The 16684-nt window shown below is 39.2% G+C and overlaps 1 protein-coding gene across 2 annotated transcripts in view; it reads left to right on the top strand.

The window, feature by feature from the left end:
* Positions 1–1844: 1844 nt before the first annotated feature.
* ADAM10 (ADAM metallopeptidase domain 10) overlaps positions 1845–16684 on the top strand; it is a 115602-nt gene continuing 100762 nt past the window's right edge. The window contains exon 1 of one of the 2 annotated variants that reach the window (XM_046653804.1): positions 1845–2130. In XM_046653804.1, the coding sequence (XP_046509760.1) occupies positions 2076–2130 (55 nt within the window). In that variant the 5' untranslated portion in view covers positions 1845–2075. Of the gene's footprint in view, positions 2131–12400; positions 12422–16684 lie in introns of those variants that run through there. The other variant, XM_046653806.1, reaches the window with a different exon arrangement.

The following is a 16684-nucleotide window of genomic DNA, read 5'->3' as shown; positions in this document are numbered from 1 at the left end:
GTCACCTGTTAATGTATAGTCACTCTACAGTAGATCCCCAGAACTTATTCATCTCATAACTGGAAGTTAGTACCCTTTGACCAACATCTCCCCATTTTCTCCACCTCTAGCTCCTGGTAACCATCATTCTATTCTCTGTTTCTATGAGTTTGGCTTTTTTAGATTCCACATATAAATGCAATCAATGATATTTGCCTTTCTCTGTCTGGCTTATTTAACTTAGCATAATTTTCTTAAGGTCTATCCATGATGTCAAAAATGGCAGGATTTCATTTTTCTCATGGCGGAATAATAGTCCATTGTATGCATATTCCACGTCTTCTTTATCAGTTCACTTTTAGAGGGACACTTAGGTTGTTTCCATATCGTGGTTATTGTGAATAACGCTGCAACAATCATGGCAGAGCAGATATCTCTTCGAGATCCTGATTTCATTTCCTTTGGTTATATACCAAGAAGTGGGATTGATGAATCATCTGGTAGTGCTATTTTTAATTTTTTGAGGAACCTCCATACTATTTTCTGTAGTGGCTGCACCAATTTACAGTCCCACCAACAGTGCACAAGGGTTCCCTTTTCTCCATATCCTTGCTATTTGTCTTTCTGATGATAGCCATGCTAACAGTGAGGTGATATCTCACCATGGTTCTGATTTGCGTTTTCCTGATGATTAGTGGTGTTACACATCTCTTCATGTATCTGTTAGCCATTTGGGTGTCTTCTTTGGAAAAATATCTCTTCAGTTCCTCTGCACATTTTTACATTGGATTGTTTGCTTTTCTGCTACTGAGCTGTAAAAAAGTTCCTTATGTATTTTGGACATTAACTCATCAGATATATGATTTGCAAATATTCTTTCATTCCAAAGGTTGCCTTTCCATTGTGTTGTTTCTTTTGCTGTGCAGAAGCTTTTTAGTTTGATGTAGTCCCATTTATTTATTTTTGCTTTTGTTGCTTCTGCTTTTGGTGTCATATCCAAAAAAATCATTTCCAAGACCACCGTCAAGGAGCCCTTGTTTCCCCTTGTTTTCTTCTAGTTTTACGGTTTCAAGTCTTATTTTTAAGTCTTTAAACCATGGTGAACCAAAGTGAGTTACTGAGAAACCAAATATGAACTTGAAAGAATTTGAGGGAATTCGAGAGTTCTCTTCAGGGATGGGACAGAGTGGTAAAGAGAACATTTTTTGGGCTGGAACTTCACGACTGCGTGGTTTAGGCTGCACACTTTTAGAATGGCTAAGGCCTGGTCTGTGACATAAATTTGTAAAGAGCTCAGAAAAATATGCCTTAGGCTGTGTCTTTCCTTTCTGCTGCTTGAAGGTCTTTACATTCCTGTTCTGATCACTAGTGGCTGTCGCCGGTATAATTACTGCTTCTTGGGACTTTGCTTTCGTTTACTTGGTAGCTGTCGAGCACCACGAGAGGCAAAAAAGAAGAAACAAAAACCTCCGTTCCTTATGGAGTTAAGAAGTGGAAAGCTGCCCCTTAACATCCTTCACTCTCCCCTTTCAGTCCAAGGGACGGTTCTCAAGAGCTGTAAGAACCAGCTGAGACGGTCCTCAGAAATGCGCTCGCGTCCGAGGGCGGGACCAGAGCAAACCCCGCCTCCCAAGCCCAATCCCAGTTCTCCGGCGGCGGACAGGAAGCGGCGGCAGGCCCAGCAGTTCGGGAACTGGACCCCGCGCGCATGCGCGCGCCCTGGGACTCCTGGGGGAGGGGGAGGGGCGGGAGGAAGGGGTGTGGCTCCGCCCTCCGGTTGGGCATTGGCGCGTCACGTGGTGAGGAAGGAGGCGGAGGTCCCAGGCTCGGGGAGGGAGGTAGAGAAGAGGGAAGGAACGAGGGAAGGAAAGCGGGGAAGGGAGGAAGGAAACGAACGAGGGGGAGGGAGGTCCCTGTTTTGGAGGAGCTGGGAGCGTTGCCGGCCCCCGAAGTGGAGCGAGAGGGAGGTGCTTCGCCGTTTCTCCTGCCGGGGGAGGTCCTGGCTTCCCGTGGAGGCTCCGGACCAAACCCCTTCAGCTTCTCCCTCCGGATCGATGTGCTGCTGTTAACCCGTGAGGAGGCGGCGGCCGCGGAAGATGGTGTTGCTGAGAGTGTTAATTCTTCTCCTCTCCTGGGCGGCGGGGCTGGGAGGTGAGGCACGACCCCGAGCGCCCGGGGCGCGGTGACCACGGCGGACCGCGCGGCGGCAGCGGCGGCCGGGCCGAGCGGAGCCCAGTCGCGCGGTGCGGCGGGCGCGTCAGTCAGCCCGGCCGGCCGGCGGCGCCACTCGGGCGCGCATCGCTCCCCGTTCCCTATTGTCCCCCGCACCCCGACCGCGCTCCGTGGCGGGCCGAGGAGGCTCGAGCCTCGGCGAGGCCTTCCCTGCCCCCCACCGTCCCGGCGGTAGGGGAGGCGGGGGTCGCCTCCAGAGAAGCAGAGCCGGGAGATTCGGGTGGCCGGGCGAGAGCCGGGGAGCCCAGGCCGGTGGCTCCATCCCTCCAGCCTGCTCGCCGGGCGCCGGCGGTTTTCGTAGCCCTGGCGCCGCCGCACCCTCCTCACCCTTCCGCCCGCAGCCCCTGCCTGCCCCGCGGCGGATTCCGGAGTCCGCTCGGCTGCGGAGAAGCGGCGCGCAGGCTCGCGGGGAGTTGCGAGGTGTGCGGCCGGGCGGGTGTATTGTTCTTTGCGGGTCGGGGCGATCCAGACCGCCCCGGATCCGCAGAGGGGCCGCCTGTGGAGGAGTGACTGGGGTGTGCTTGTCTGAGACGAGAGGCTGCCTCTCTCCCCAGTGCCCTGCCTGTGCCTGGTGTTTGCAGAGAGATCCCGGGAGGGTGTGTTTCTGTTCTGTGAAAACATTCTGTTGCCCAGGGGAAAGGGTTTGTGGGGAGGAAGGTAAACCGCTTCAGGATGTTCTTGGATCTGTAGGCTGGACTGGGTCTCTTAGAGGGACGGTCCCTGGTGACCCAACTTGAAGAGTTTTCTTAAAACTCTCCGGTGGAGTAGACATACAGTGTATTTAGTGGATTGTCAAAACGGTGGCAACCCCCGCACCCCGCAAGTTGGAGTTAAATTACTAAAAGCATATAATTTCTTGATTACTCGGGTTTTGTAGACGATTTTTATTTGCCGTGTGTCCTAGGACCAGCTGCATCATTTTGTTGTGTAAGTACTTTATTTTAGGTAAACTTTTTGAGTTGCTCCAAAGTATGCTTCAAGCCTCAAAGTATGTTTAAAAGCATTAGATTGAAACTTTTTCCGGAATGTTTTGGATGAGTACAACCTAATTTCATAATTCAGAAAGTATCTGAATATCTCATGTAGTGTATGTATTGTTTCGTTTTTTGTGTCACTTTGACTTAGACTGCAGAGCCAAGCATATTTTTGTCCTGTGTTCTGCTTAGTCCGAGGATCATACTTCGTAGTTAGACTTCTGTTGTAGTTTCTAGTGTTCAATTTGTTACATATACATTTTAGATTAAGAGCTTCTGTTAGTTGTTTAGTTTTAAGAAGTATCATGTGCTAGAGACCCTTTTTAAGGATAGTTTCATTGAACATTTGTATTTACGTTCTAAATGTGGCTTCCAACAAACCACTTTTCTGTTTGTTTTCACTTTTTGTGATTATAGTCGGGAGTTAGACACTGATTCCTATGAGGTTGTAAAAAGTAAGACAAACACATGAGGCTCTTCAAACTACTGATGAGTAGCAGTATATAAAATGTACTTTGTTTTTACAGAATGAAACGGTGGGAATAGAAACTGGTGTAGTGTGATGGTTGAAGAAAAAGTAAATTAACGGCATGATCTTTGTGGGTTAAGACCCTTGTTACACAAAAATTTTCCACATTCAAAACTTGAGTCATAAAGTATCATTTTGTATTAAACATTGGTTAAAAGCCTACTTACTTTTTTGATGTTTGTTTTAAGCAGAACTTTTTCAAAAAGACACTAAGAAATCTTTCATTTTAAAATTAGCATCAAGATTGTAGCTTTTGGGTACATGGAGATATTTGTAATTTTATTATAATACGTATTTTCATCTGCTAATCTGAGTTATTTATGGTCAAGTTTGTAAGAAGTTTATATGATAATATGTAGAATACAGTACATTCAAATTGAAAATATTTGTTTTAGCATATGAGAGAATGAATATGTGTAGATCAGAAGAAGTTGAGTGGAAATATGGGTTGAACTTTAAAGTATAAATCATTCTTAGGTGCTTAATAAACCTTTTTAGTTGCTTCCTCCTTTCTGATTTGTCATTCACGGTTTTGCATTAATCTTTTCTTGCTCTTAATATGATGGGTGGGAAGTTGGAAGAGAGAAAGTGTTTAGAATCATAAAACTTAAACTTTCCTAATGCTGTCCATTTCTAGCACCTGTCCCAGCCTATGTTGTATTTGTAGGATGATAACCATAGAATTTCTACAGTTCAGTAAGTGTCTGTATAGACGTGTACTCAAACATATACATAAAAGTGCTTTTCTTTGTTATTTGTACCACATTAGAAATTTATTGGAACTATTCTGTTTAAATGTAGCCCAAATGATTTTTATGTATGTGTGAATACTACTTTTTAATACAATTATGTTAGAGAGTTGATATCTTTTCTTCCTTTTTTTTTTTTTTAAATTCATGTGTTTGAGAGATCAAAAGGTATTTTAGCTGTAGCAGTAAATACAATCCCATAATGTTTTGGTTTGATGAAGTCACACATCAAATGAACTTTGGAGGATAACATGTTTTTTATACTTAAAATTCTGATGTAAATGCTTTGCTTTGTACCAGGCATTCTGTAGAAATAAGTCTTCTGGAAGTTTGGCTGAAAGTCTTAAAAGTATCAAAGTTTAAGCTCCAACTATTGCTCTCACTTTTACCAGCAAGTAAGGGTCTGTGAATTAATAAAAGAGGCAGACGTTTTGTCTGTGTCTTTAAGGAGCTCTGACTCTTCATCTTTTTAACTTGAGATTGATAATCCAGTTAGCTGTATCATCTTAAGAAGGCCCATTTCAAGCCATGCCCTACCTTAAGAGTTGCTTCTCTGTGTATGTACAGGACATCTCTGAGGAGCAGAGGCTGAGGGAAATGGGCATGGCAGGCCCCTCTCTGTTTTCTCATGTCCTTTTTATAACTTGTTTAAGATCAAGAGTGTTTATTGTCTATCTTTTAAATTTTCCTGAGGACTTTCAGGGTTGAGTAGGGAGAGTAAAGGACATTTCTGTGATGTCTGTTGTGTAGCTGATGGAGTTTAACTTTTCAACATTTATGAGAGTGAGATGATATTTTACAGTTGAAGAAACAGGCTTGAGGAAATAATTTTTGTAGCATCATCCACCTGCTAAGTGATGAATTAGACGTTCAAACCCAAGCCAGTTTACTCAAAACTGAGCTTTTTACCTATTGCCCCTTCATACCTTTTTGAATATTTTTTTCTTCTTCCCAAAGCCCCCCAGTACATAGTTGTATATTCTAGTTTTAGGTCCTGGTTCTGCTTTGTGGGACGCCGTCTCAGCATGGTTTGATGAGCAGTGCCATGTCTGCCCCCAGGATCCGAACCGGGGAAACCCTGGGCCGCCAAAGTGCAGCGTATGAACCTAACCACTCGGCCACGAGGCCTGCCCCCTTCATAACTTTATGAAAGCAGTTTTCACACATTGGCTCAAAGCTGGCCTCTGGACTGAACCACCTTAGAGATAGGTTTTGTTTGATTTGCAGTGTCTTTAAGTTTCAACTAGGGATCAACATTGAAAAATTGGGAAATTTCTCATTGAAATTCATGGATCTGGAGTATTGGGGGAAGATTTGGAAATCCAGGCGCTCCCGGGCTGCATTCCCATTGTCTGGGGCAGAATGGTAGCGCAGGAGTTGCCCTCTTTAGACTGGGCCTGTGCTTCCCAGTCAGTGCAGTTCCCGTCACTCCTGCTGATGATAGCACTTGGCCTGCTTTGCTCATTTTTGTTACTTGCCTGGGTCCTGGAGGTGTGTTATTCGCATCTCTGCCTCCGCTTCATCTTGCATAGAGGACTCTAACCTTTTAAAAATGTTTTTTTGCCTGTGACCTCTTATCCCACTTTTTTTTTTTTTTTAAAGATTTTATTTTTTCCTTTTTCTCCCCAAAGCCCCTCCGGTACATAGTTGTATATTCTTCGTTGTGGGTCCCTCTAGTTGTGGTATGTGGGACACTGCCTCAGTGTGGTTTGATGAGCTGTGCCATGTCCGCGCCCAGGATTCGAACCAACGAAACACTGGGCCGCCTGCAGCGGAGCGCGCGAACTTAACACTCGACCACGGGGCCAGCCCCTCTTATCCCACTTTTAATATATTTTTTTGTAATTCTTTATTTTTTCAGTAGTCTTGAAAATTTGTTAATAAAAACTGTGGTATACACAATACTTTTTATCTATCATTAGGTTATTAGGTATTTTTTAAAATCCCTTTTTTCATGATAGTAACAATTTGAAGGTCTTAAAGAATTATGGTTATAATTTTTCCAAATCTCTTTATCTCAATGAGCAAATAGGAAACCATTTCTTTTTCTACTGGGATGAGACTCAGAAGAAAATTGGTTGAAGGTCATATAAATAAAAACTGACTTAGGCCTTTTTCCTTTTAAGAATGGGTTATAAACATAAACTCTGCTTTTGAAATTAAGAAAATGAAATGGAACAATAACTTCAACAATAAGCTGCATTTTTCTAACATTATTTGAAGATGACAGGTTCAGATATGAGAAAGTTCCTGTATACCAAATCTGTGGGACCAGACTTTAACAAATGTGGTCATTTTTGATGGAAGTTTTTCTAAGATGTGTCACATACTTACTTTGTCCTTAAAGTGGGCTGAATTTAATCTTTTCTTAAATGATTGAGGTTTAGTATAAGAACAACTGTTATTGTTCTGGACTCTTTTGTAGTTTCTGTTTCTATTTTTCCAGAAACAGTTGAAGTGGATGTTCTAAATTTGTTCTAGGTGATTGTAATTTTTATTCTTGTATCTAGTTTTAATAACATTTCCAGCTTTTTAGTTATATTTCCTGGCTTTCTTGCAAACCGTGAGGATATCACCTTCTAATTAGTTGTTTCTAATATATTTTCTATAGGGAAGCTAATCGTATTTGGCATACTTGTATGTAAAGTGGAATAAATAAGTTCTGAGTCTTCTGTGGAATAAAGTATGTGAGCTTTAGATAAGGTTTTTTTTTGTTTTTTTTTTAGTGTATATGTTTGACTTGGTAGAGTTTAGTGTTGAGGATGCCTTGTTCTTACTTCCTGAACAATTGGGATGATTATGTGCTACTGTTTTGCTAGTTAAAGTGAGGCAAAGTGCAGTGGAGAGAAGAAACTGATGAATAACCAGGAAGACACAGCAAATAAAATGCACACTCATTTGATTGCAGATAGATCATTTCGTAGATCTGAATCATGTACTCTGGTTCCAACTAATACACTAGATTGTTGATATTAAACATACCGTATAAGGTACAATTGTAACATTCTCTACAGGAATGTAAACTATAAGTTAAGAAAAAGTATTTTCTGTATTTAAAGGAAATGTTAGGTAAAAGGTAGATGACTGAGGCTCCTGATACTGTGTTTTACTGTTAGTCTGCAGTAAGTATCTGTTGTGTGTTACAGTTGTGGTGACTTTGTGATTTGTGTACAGTTAAATTACTTGTCTGTCTTTGAATTCTATCACATTCTAATGGTTAGAAAATTTTTGCCTAAGCTGGAAGTATATTTTTGGGATGGTCTGGCTTAAAATGTAGTCTGTGTGGAGTACCAAAAATAGAGTTTGTGTGTGTGGAAAGGCTTGTGGCAGGGCAAGGGCATTATTGGACATAGCTGTTAACGTGAAGTTTCGGTGAGAGGCCCATGTGGTGACATTGGGAAGACGAATTGTAGAGGTGAAAGGCTGTGGACAGAGAAACACACAGTGGTTTCTAATGTGAGCCCCAAGTCACAGGGCAGACACTCCAAATTGTAGGAATTGATGTGTATTTGGTCTGTTTTCACATGGGCAACTCTGTGTGACTTGCTTGGGTAAAGAGCTCCAGGTTTTTGTTTTTTTTTAAGGAGGAATTGATTTATTTAATGATCGTTAGTGGTTCTTCCAGGTAACTCTAAAAAGTCCGCTCGTTCTGAATAAAAATCCAGCAGTGGTAATTCTAACTAGTTTAGCTGTCAATTTTTGTACTAGGAAAAGGAAGTGGTGTTAAAGATAAGTGGAAAAACTGTGATAATCCTAGAAGTTAGATTCCTATGAGGGCGGTAACATGGTTTTCCGGCAGTTTGAAGGCTTTGCCTTAGTACTGGTAGGGACAGTCTTGTCCTAGCTGGGTTGCAGGAAACCGCAGTACTGAGAACAGTTCTTAGGGAATGTAGACTCCCTTTGATATTTGGGTGAGTTCATTCGGAAGCTACTACAGTTCCAGCTAAACCACGTAAGAATGTGTACAGTGAGAACATTGCTGTTTAGTCACCGGAGTTTATTGTATGTCTGTGGCTAGTAGGAATCATGAAGCCACAGTCTTGAGTGAAAAGAGAAGTAAACAGTGAGTTTGTCAGCATAGACAGAAATGCCGAGATATAAAAATATAGTTCCAATTATGTATTATAGTTGGGGTTGAAATAAGGATTTGTTAAGCTGGGGGGACGTCAACCAGTTGGGGAAAAGCTTTCTGAGATAGAAGGGAGTGGCATATAGTCTAGTAAAATGCTTGTAGGCTTACTTACCTTACTTGGAATGGAGAATCCATGGTGGGAAATAAGGAGAAATTCTAACTGGGCCTTAATGACCAGGATTCTAATTATTCATATTCTAGGCCATGATAACTCTGAGGTAGAGTATTATGGATTATTGGCTGGGGTCCATCATGAGGAGTTGGGATATGTTACAATAAGGGCTAAATTAGTTGCTTGATGAATTTGGTAATTAAGTCCTGGATTAGGGTAGTGACTGTAGAAATAAATAAGGATAGAACAAGAAATCACATGGAAGAAAAACTGGTAAAACTCAGTTTTATGTAAAACTTGTTTACTGTGAAGCTAACACAGTTTATTGAGGGCTCACTCTGTTGAATTTAGGTCCTAGAGGCTGTTGCATTGGAGAGAGTATGGTTTTTTAAAACGTTGAGGACCTCAGTCTTTGAAGTTGAAAATGTCTAAGATTTTGTGTCGAGAGAAGGTTATAGGTTGGGATGTATGTTAGAGTCTGGAATTTTATCCTACTTGCAAGCTAATCCTTTTGTTGGAAATTGGTTAAAACTTGGCACAGTCCTTCAGTAATCTGTGGCTAGCCATTTGGGAAGCACTGTTCCAGAGAGTTGGGAGATAGAAGTCTGGTGAGTTTGGAGTAGGGGGAGAAATTAGATTTAAAGATGCATTAACAAGTACTTTTACTTTACAAAAATATATTTTCTCTCCTTAAGTTGGAATTAGGCTCTTCAGTTCTAGAATATGCTTGATACTCTTGATTATATGTGAACTGTGAACTACTTCTTTCAGAGGCAAATTGGGGAAAAGAATGTGATCTTTGCATTTGAGGCAAATGTACATATATACGAATTGTGGAGCAGAATTTTCTTTCCAGTTATCTTTGGTTGCATTGATGATGGCAAGGGACATACATATACACGTATTTGAACTTTGAACTTTGGATTTATTTTTCAAAAGAATACAGATAGAATTCTACACTTATGAATTGAGTAGGATATTAATTTGCCACCTCTTTTCCTTGGAATTAGATGGGATAAGTTTGTAAAAATGCTGAAGAAACCGTAACATGCTACACAAATATTATTAAAATTATGTTGGTTCCAGGCCTCCTTTCATTTAGAATGTATTAGTTACAAAATATAGATGGATAAAATGTATTTTTATTTTTTATTTTTTAATTTTTTTTAAGGATTTTATTTTTTTCCTTTTTTTCCCCAAAGCCCCCCGGTACATAGTTGTATATTCTTCGTGGTGGGTCCTTCTAGTTGTGGCATGTGGGACGCTGCCTCAGTGTGGTTTGATGAGCAGTACCATGTCCGCACCCAGGATTCGAACCAACGAAACACTGGGTCGCCTGCAGTGGAGCGCGTGAACTCAACCGCTCGGCCATGGGGCCAGCCCCTAAAATGTATTTTTAGAAGTTGAATACTTAGCACGTCATTACTAACCATTAGAAGATAGAATTTAAGAAAATCCACAATTCCTTCTCCAATTTTATCACTTTTTAATATTAACAATTTAATCTTTTAAAATGCCTATTATTATGAATTTACATCATAGTATTTATGCAGTTTTGTATCCTTTAAAAAATTAACGTGCAGTTAAAATATATATGCAAAGCAAACACTAAAATATTTATAAGTAGTCTAAAGACAGTTTTAGTTGTCAGAACTGGAGGGATGCTACTGGCATCTAGTGGGTAGAGGCCAGAGATGCTGCTAAACATCTTACAATGCACAGGACAGCCCCCACAACAAAGGACTACCTGGCTAAAATGTCTGTAGTGCTGAGGTTGAGAAACCCTGCTGTGGAGAAAATTTGAGTCGTCTTACTTTATTTTTGTTGTTATTGTTATTCTGATAGCTTTCTGTCTTAATTGATTACTCAAGTTACGTAACCTTTTGTATTCCTATCCTTTTCAAGCCTTTTTCTCCTTCTGCTCTACGAACTGCAGTTCTGAAAAATTTATCATTTATCTTCCAGTATTTCCTATGCTTTTCATCTTCCAGTTTGCGGTTGGGAAGAAAATCTCATTCTGTTAATTTATAACAGTGATTAAATGACTTATAGCCCATGAGGATTATTCACAAACCAAACCAAACCACTTGCTTGTTAACCCAGAAGAGCCATGGATTAATAGGATTTTAGTTTCTTTGGGGAAAGGTATTTTGAGGGACTCAACCAGCAACTTATCCACAAATCTATCTTCAGAATTAGTTCTACTCAGTTTCAACTTTTCACAGTTTATTTTCTTCAGAATTTTAACTCAGAAGTCCTCAAAACCCCTCATGTCTTTTTTATAACTCCATCCTCTCCTCCCCTTATTATCATCTTTAACACTTTTGGCAGAATTGTTTTATTTGCATGTCCAGCTTTCCTGGAAGGAGGGAGGCAGATGGGTTGGGGTATAGGGAGAAGGGGAAGGTAATGAGAGTAGGTTTAGGGTGAAATGCAGGGTGTGTGTGGATATAGATCAATAGTAGGTTGTGGCTGGAGCCATTGTGTGTGTGTGTGTGTGTGTGTGTGTGTTATTTATGTAGGTCGAAAGTCACGGTCCCTTATGTGGGTTACTGTCTGCGCTTACTTGAAAAGGCATAAAGGCATTTCAGATCACGTCAAAATCTGAAATATGTACATGTTTCCACTTTTGGACTTTTAAGTTGTATTTCGTAAGTTAGTAGTAGAAATTTAATATATTTACTAGGTTTATTCATTGATGTTTTGTGCCCTTTGTGATTGATTTAGTTTATAATTTAAAAAAGAGCTACTTACGTTCACCTCTGAGCCAACTAGCTTTATTATTTTTAATATATTAGAGACCTGCTTATCTAAAAAAGTAGGTGTGTTGAAATGTGCTTATAATTCTAAACATACCCTCTTATCTTGAACTTTCACTTGTAACTGTTAGGTTTAGATGTTTGCTTGTGGAAGATGACTTTTTCACTGGTTTCTTCATTGGTTTCTAGTCAAGAAACGGATACTATGGCTTAAGTTTGAGGTCACATTGTAGAAGTAGCTTTTCCAAGACTGTTGTAAAGACACTTAAGTATATTGCTGAAATATAGGACGTGATGGTTCCCGGAAGCCTACCTTTATCGTACAAGAGAGCAGTTTTGTTAATGTATTTAGTGCTTCAAGATCAGTGTGACTACATATCAAACATAAGAAGCATTGGTCAACGCAGTATGGGGCTAAGACTCAGTTGGTGACTCAAGTTCCTCAGGAAGGAAATATACTTTTATGTTGGGGGAAAGTGCTCTTGGTACCTAATTTAAAAATTATAGAAGTGAAAAGTCTGTTGGAAACAACTTGATTACAAGTAATTTCTCTGAGGAATGGAAATCTGCCAGCCTTAGCTTATTCTTACATATCCTCTCATTTATTGTAATTAAGTTTTTCTGTAAATAGGAAGATCTGTAATGTCAAAACATTTTTGTAAGTTTTCCTCCCCCATTCTTGAGATTGTGGAATCAACTTTCTTTGCTATAGATAGGAAAAAAATTAACTTTATTTGCTATATGATATTGCTATCCCACATAAAGATGATGATATTGATCCCCATCCATAAGACATACTCTGATTGTTTTTTCCCCGTGATATTAATGAAATTTTCATTCTATTCTTTTGTCCTATTCTTATCTTTAATTTAGATTGGAACAGAAAATTGCAGGTTTTGGATTCAGGAGCTGGGAAGGAAGCTTGGAAGCTTTTGTTTGCAGGCATTCCTGGAAAGTAAGATTGCTACCTACCCATGGAATTTGGAAAATCATTATAATGGCTAGTGATTATGGGATACTTATTATATGCCGGCCACTGTTCTTAAGGCATTTTCTGTATTAACTCGATCTTCACAACGTCTCTATTAGATAGGTTCTGTTATTCTCATGTTACAAGTCGGGGACAGGCTCAGGGAGGGTAATTTATTCAGAGTCAGAAAAGTCATATAGCTATTCATTGGGGAAGGCAGGATTTGAGTACTATCAGTCTGGCTTCAGAATTCATGCTCTTAAACACGATGCTGCCTCTGAGAAATGTATTTCGTGCTTTAAAAAGTATTGTATAGTGCGATTGTTAGATTCTGCCTTTGAATAAAGATTGGATTGTTTTACCATCAGAGCATAATTTAGGCTCTTTGGACTTATATAGTATTTGAGTCATTTGACTTTTGGTCAATCAAGCTCTTTACAAAGTATTTTTTTTTGTTTTTTGATATTAGAAAATGTTTACAGTTAAGGGGGGGTAAGTACCTTATAGGACATTTTATGCACAATTTTGTCACAAACTTCAGTTTTGTCATAGATAAATTTGTATATGTATTCATTTTTTTAAAGGCTTGAGGACAGATACTAAATCTCTGGATGGTGACATATAGGTTATGTGTTTCTGCAGTAATCTCTTTTGTAATCTGGAAAAAAGTTTTTCTTTTAAGGCAGATTATGGTTAGTAAATACCACTATCCTGGTGACTTTGAAAAGAGTTACAGGAAATAAAAATACTGTTCTCAAATTATAAAAAGGGAGAGACCTCCTAAGCTCTCCAGTGGCAAGGATACCAAGTCATGTTTTTTTCTACTTCTTAGAACCTGCTGGCCATTTTCTACCACTCTTGCATGTAGGTGATCTTTTGGTATTACTTTGCCTTTTCCCCATTTTGAAAAAAAATTTTTTGAAAATGAGTTATCTGTTTTCTCCATCTTATGAGTCCAATCCAGTTATTCTCCTACCAGTTTTACACATATGCATTTGCTTGATACACTATGTTTATTTTTTCCTAACTTATCTTAAAAACTTTTATACTTTCTGAAAGGTTGGAAGTATATAGAGTCCAGTTAACATTTATATACCTTTCACCTAAATTTATTAATGGTTATCTTTTGCCACATTTCCTTTATCTCTCTAATGCATATTCTTTTTTTTTCCTGAACCATTTGAAAGTAAGCGGTACCCCTAAATACATCAGTATGCATCTCATAAGATTAAGAACATTGTCTTACAAAGCCAAGAAGATTATTTTCTCTTTTTGAGTGTAGGGATGTTCAAATTTCCCATGGAGCTTATAAATACTAGGCACTATGTAAATTTATTATATGCTTTGTTAAGGCTAGATTTCTGGCAACTACAACTAAGGGCTGGAAAGTAAAGTGCTGTTGGTATGCTTTTATGTGTAGGTAAAATAAAGTAACAGTATAGAAGGGAGGAGACATTGATGGGATAACCACACTGCAGGATGGAGCTACTTTGTGTAGGAACAATGGCACAATAGCATAATGGCCTAGAGGTTATCAGAACATTATGACCTCTTAGGATAAAGATGTTAATCAGGATGAGCCTGGCTCAAGAAGATGATGTTAAAGTAGAGGAGAAAAATCAATAATAGTTCAAATGGAAAGAGATTTGGCACATAGGTAAACTTCAGTTATCTTTAGTGGAAGATGTCATTTTCCACTGATGTCAGATTTCTAACATCCTACTGTACTCTAGATTAAATGTATTTTGTTTTCATTGTTGTCAAGTAACAGATCTCTATCTCCATTGTTAAGGACTTTACATAAGAACATCTTCAGTGAGTATTCTGTTCTTCTTCTTTTTTTTGGTGAGGAAGATTGGCCCTGAGTGAACATCTGTTGCCAGTCTTCTCTTTTTACTTGAGGAAGATTATCCCTGAGCTAACATCTCTGCCAATGTTCCTCCATTTTGTATGTGGGATGCTACCACAGCATGGCTTGATGAGTGGTGTGTAGGTCTGTGCCTGGGATCCGAACCTGTGAACCCTGGGCTGTTTAAGTGGAGTGTGCAAACTCAACCACTACACCACCGGGCCAGCCCCTGAATATTCTGTTCTTTGTCAGAAGGGATAAAAGGAGTTTTAGATTGCCATACTTTGAGTCCTTTCTGTTTCCTTCCCTGTCGTTCGTCTTGCTTCCTTGTCGTTCATCATGGGTAATATATCAGCATGATGAAAGAAGCTCCAGGTCTGTATTCAGGGACAACAACAGAAAATTAGTGTTTTTTCGCTGTTAGTTGTTTTGTTTTTTACTCCTAAATTTGCAGGCTATGTTTTCTTTTGTACAACTCTATTTCATGTAAATAGAGAATTTAAATTAAGGAAGAAAATAGTCTGTTATGGGCCACAAATCACATGTTAATTTAAATGACAACAAACCTTTGGAAGAAATAGTTTCTGTGCCTGTACTTGCTTATTAGTTATTTTAAATAACCCCTAATATGGTGATGACCCCCATGTTTGTATCTCTAGGCCAGACCTCTTCCTTGAATTCCATGCTCCTGTATCCCAACTATATCTCCAGTTAGATGTCTAGTGGGCATCTCAATCTTAACATGTCCAAAACCAAACCTGAATCGCCTCACTCCCAGCCTTTTCTCCTGTAGTTTTTCCTGTCTCAGTGAATGGGAAGTCCATTTTTCAGTTGCTCAGGCCAAAAACTTTGAGTTATACTTTGTTCCTCTCTTCCTTTTACAGCCTACGTAGAGTCCTTCAGCAAATCCTGTCAGCTCCTCTTTCCAAGTTTATGCAGATTTTGACAACTTCCCAGCAGCTCCACTTCTCCTACCTTGATTGATACAAGCCAACATTCATCTCACCTTTATTACTGTAAAACTTTCTAACTGTTCTGCTTGTTGTCTTGTTCTCCCAGTCTCTTCTTAGCATAGCAGTGCGCTCTGTTCAAAAGCTCTTTTCTTTTGTCAAAACCATCCACTGACAATTGCGTACCGTAAAATGGTTAAAATGGTGAGTTTTATGTTATGTGAATTGTACCTCAATAAAAATAGTGATAGCAAAAGAAAGAAATAAACTTAAAAAACCCTTTCAATGGTTTACTATTTTCAGTGAAAGCCAAAGTCCTTATAGTGGCCTGTAAGGCCCTTTATGATGTACACGTACCCTTATCCCCCCACTGCCTCTAAAGTTCTTCCCCCTTGTTCGTTTTGTTCCAGCCACACAGAGCTCTTTAAAAAATGCCAAGCTTGCTTCTGTTTCAGGGACTTTGCCTTTGCTGATCCTTTTGCATGGAACACTTTCCCCCCCGACTGCTATATTATCTACCTTCTTTCTTTTTTTTCTTTAAATAAAAAATTTTTTAAATACTGGTGAAGTACACATAACAAAGTTTACCATCATGACCATTTTTAATTCTGCAGTTCAGTAGTGTTAAGTACATTCACATTGTTGTGCTTGGCTCTCTTTCTTTTAAATCTTTGCTCAAATGTTAGTGAGGTCTTCTGATTACCTCAAAAATACTGACCCCTTCCTTGGCACTCTTTATCCGCCTACCCTGTGATAACACTCTTACAGCCATCTGAAGTTATTTGCTTGTTTTATTGTCTGTTTTCTTTTTCTAGAATAAAGCTTTACAAGGTTAGTAATTTTGTTTTGTCCACTGCTATATTCATAACACCTAAAACAATGGCTAACATATAGTAAGTGCCCATTATATATGTGTTGAATGAATAGATGAATGATTACTGAACTAAATAATTGCACTTTTTGTGAATTATGTAGGAATTCCAAGTCCTTAGGAGTATGTGTGGGGAAAAAAAGCCTCTAAAGCTTCTAATTAATCTTTTTACTTTAATTGACTTTAAAAGGGAATGAAACTACCATTTTTGTTAGTGTATTGGTTTTGCTCATTGAATATTTGTATATGCCCTGATAATTAAAAAATTAGGTAGATTGAATAAGTTAGAATTTTCTCTATAGAAACTAAGTTGCTTTTTCTCAATTACTGTGTATTCCTATTTTTTTTTAAAACTTATTTTTAAAGCACTTAGCAGTTGTCATTCATTACAAATATTAGACTAAAAGGGGAAATGTAGAGTGTCTTCATGGTTGTCTGATTATACTCAATAAAACTTGTGAACTTTATTATTAAGATGAAACTTTTAAAAACTCATTTTCATTGGGGTAAATTTAGAATCACAGAATGTTAGAGCTAGAAGGAGGTTTTGTAGTCTTGAGTGGGTCGCTTAACTTCTC

This window comes from Equus quagga, chromosome 2 (genome assembly GCF_021613505.1).
Source record: "Equus quagga isolate Etosha38 chromosome 2, UCLA_HA_Equagga_1.0, whole genome shotgun sequence".
NCBI classification, from domain to species: domain Eukaryota; kingdom Metazoa; phylum Chordata; class Mammalia; order Perissodactyla; family Equidae; genus Equus; species Equus quagga.
The sequence above is the reverse complement of the archived record's forward strand: the minus strand, read 5'-3'. Positions and strand labels throughout refer to the sequence as shown.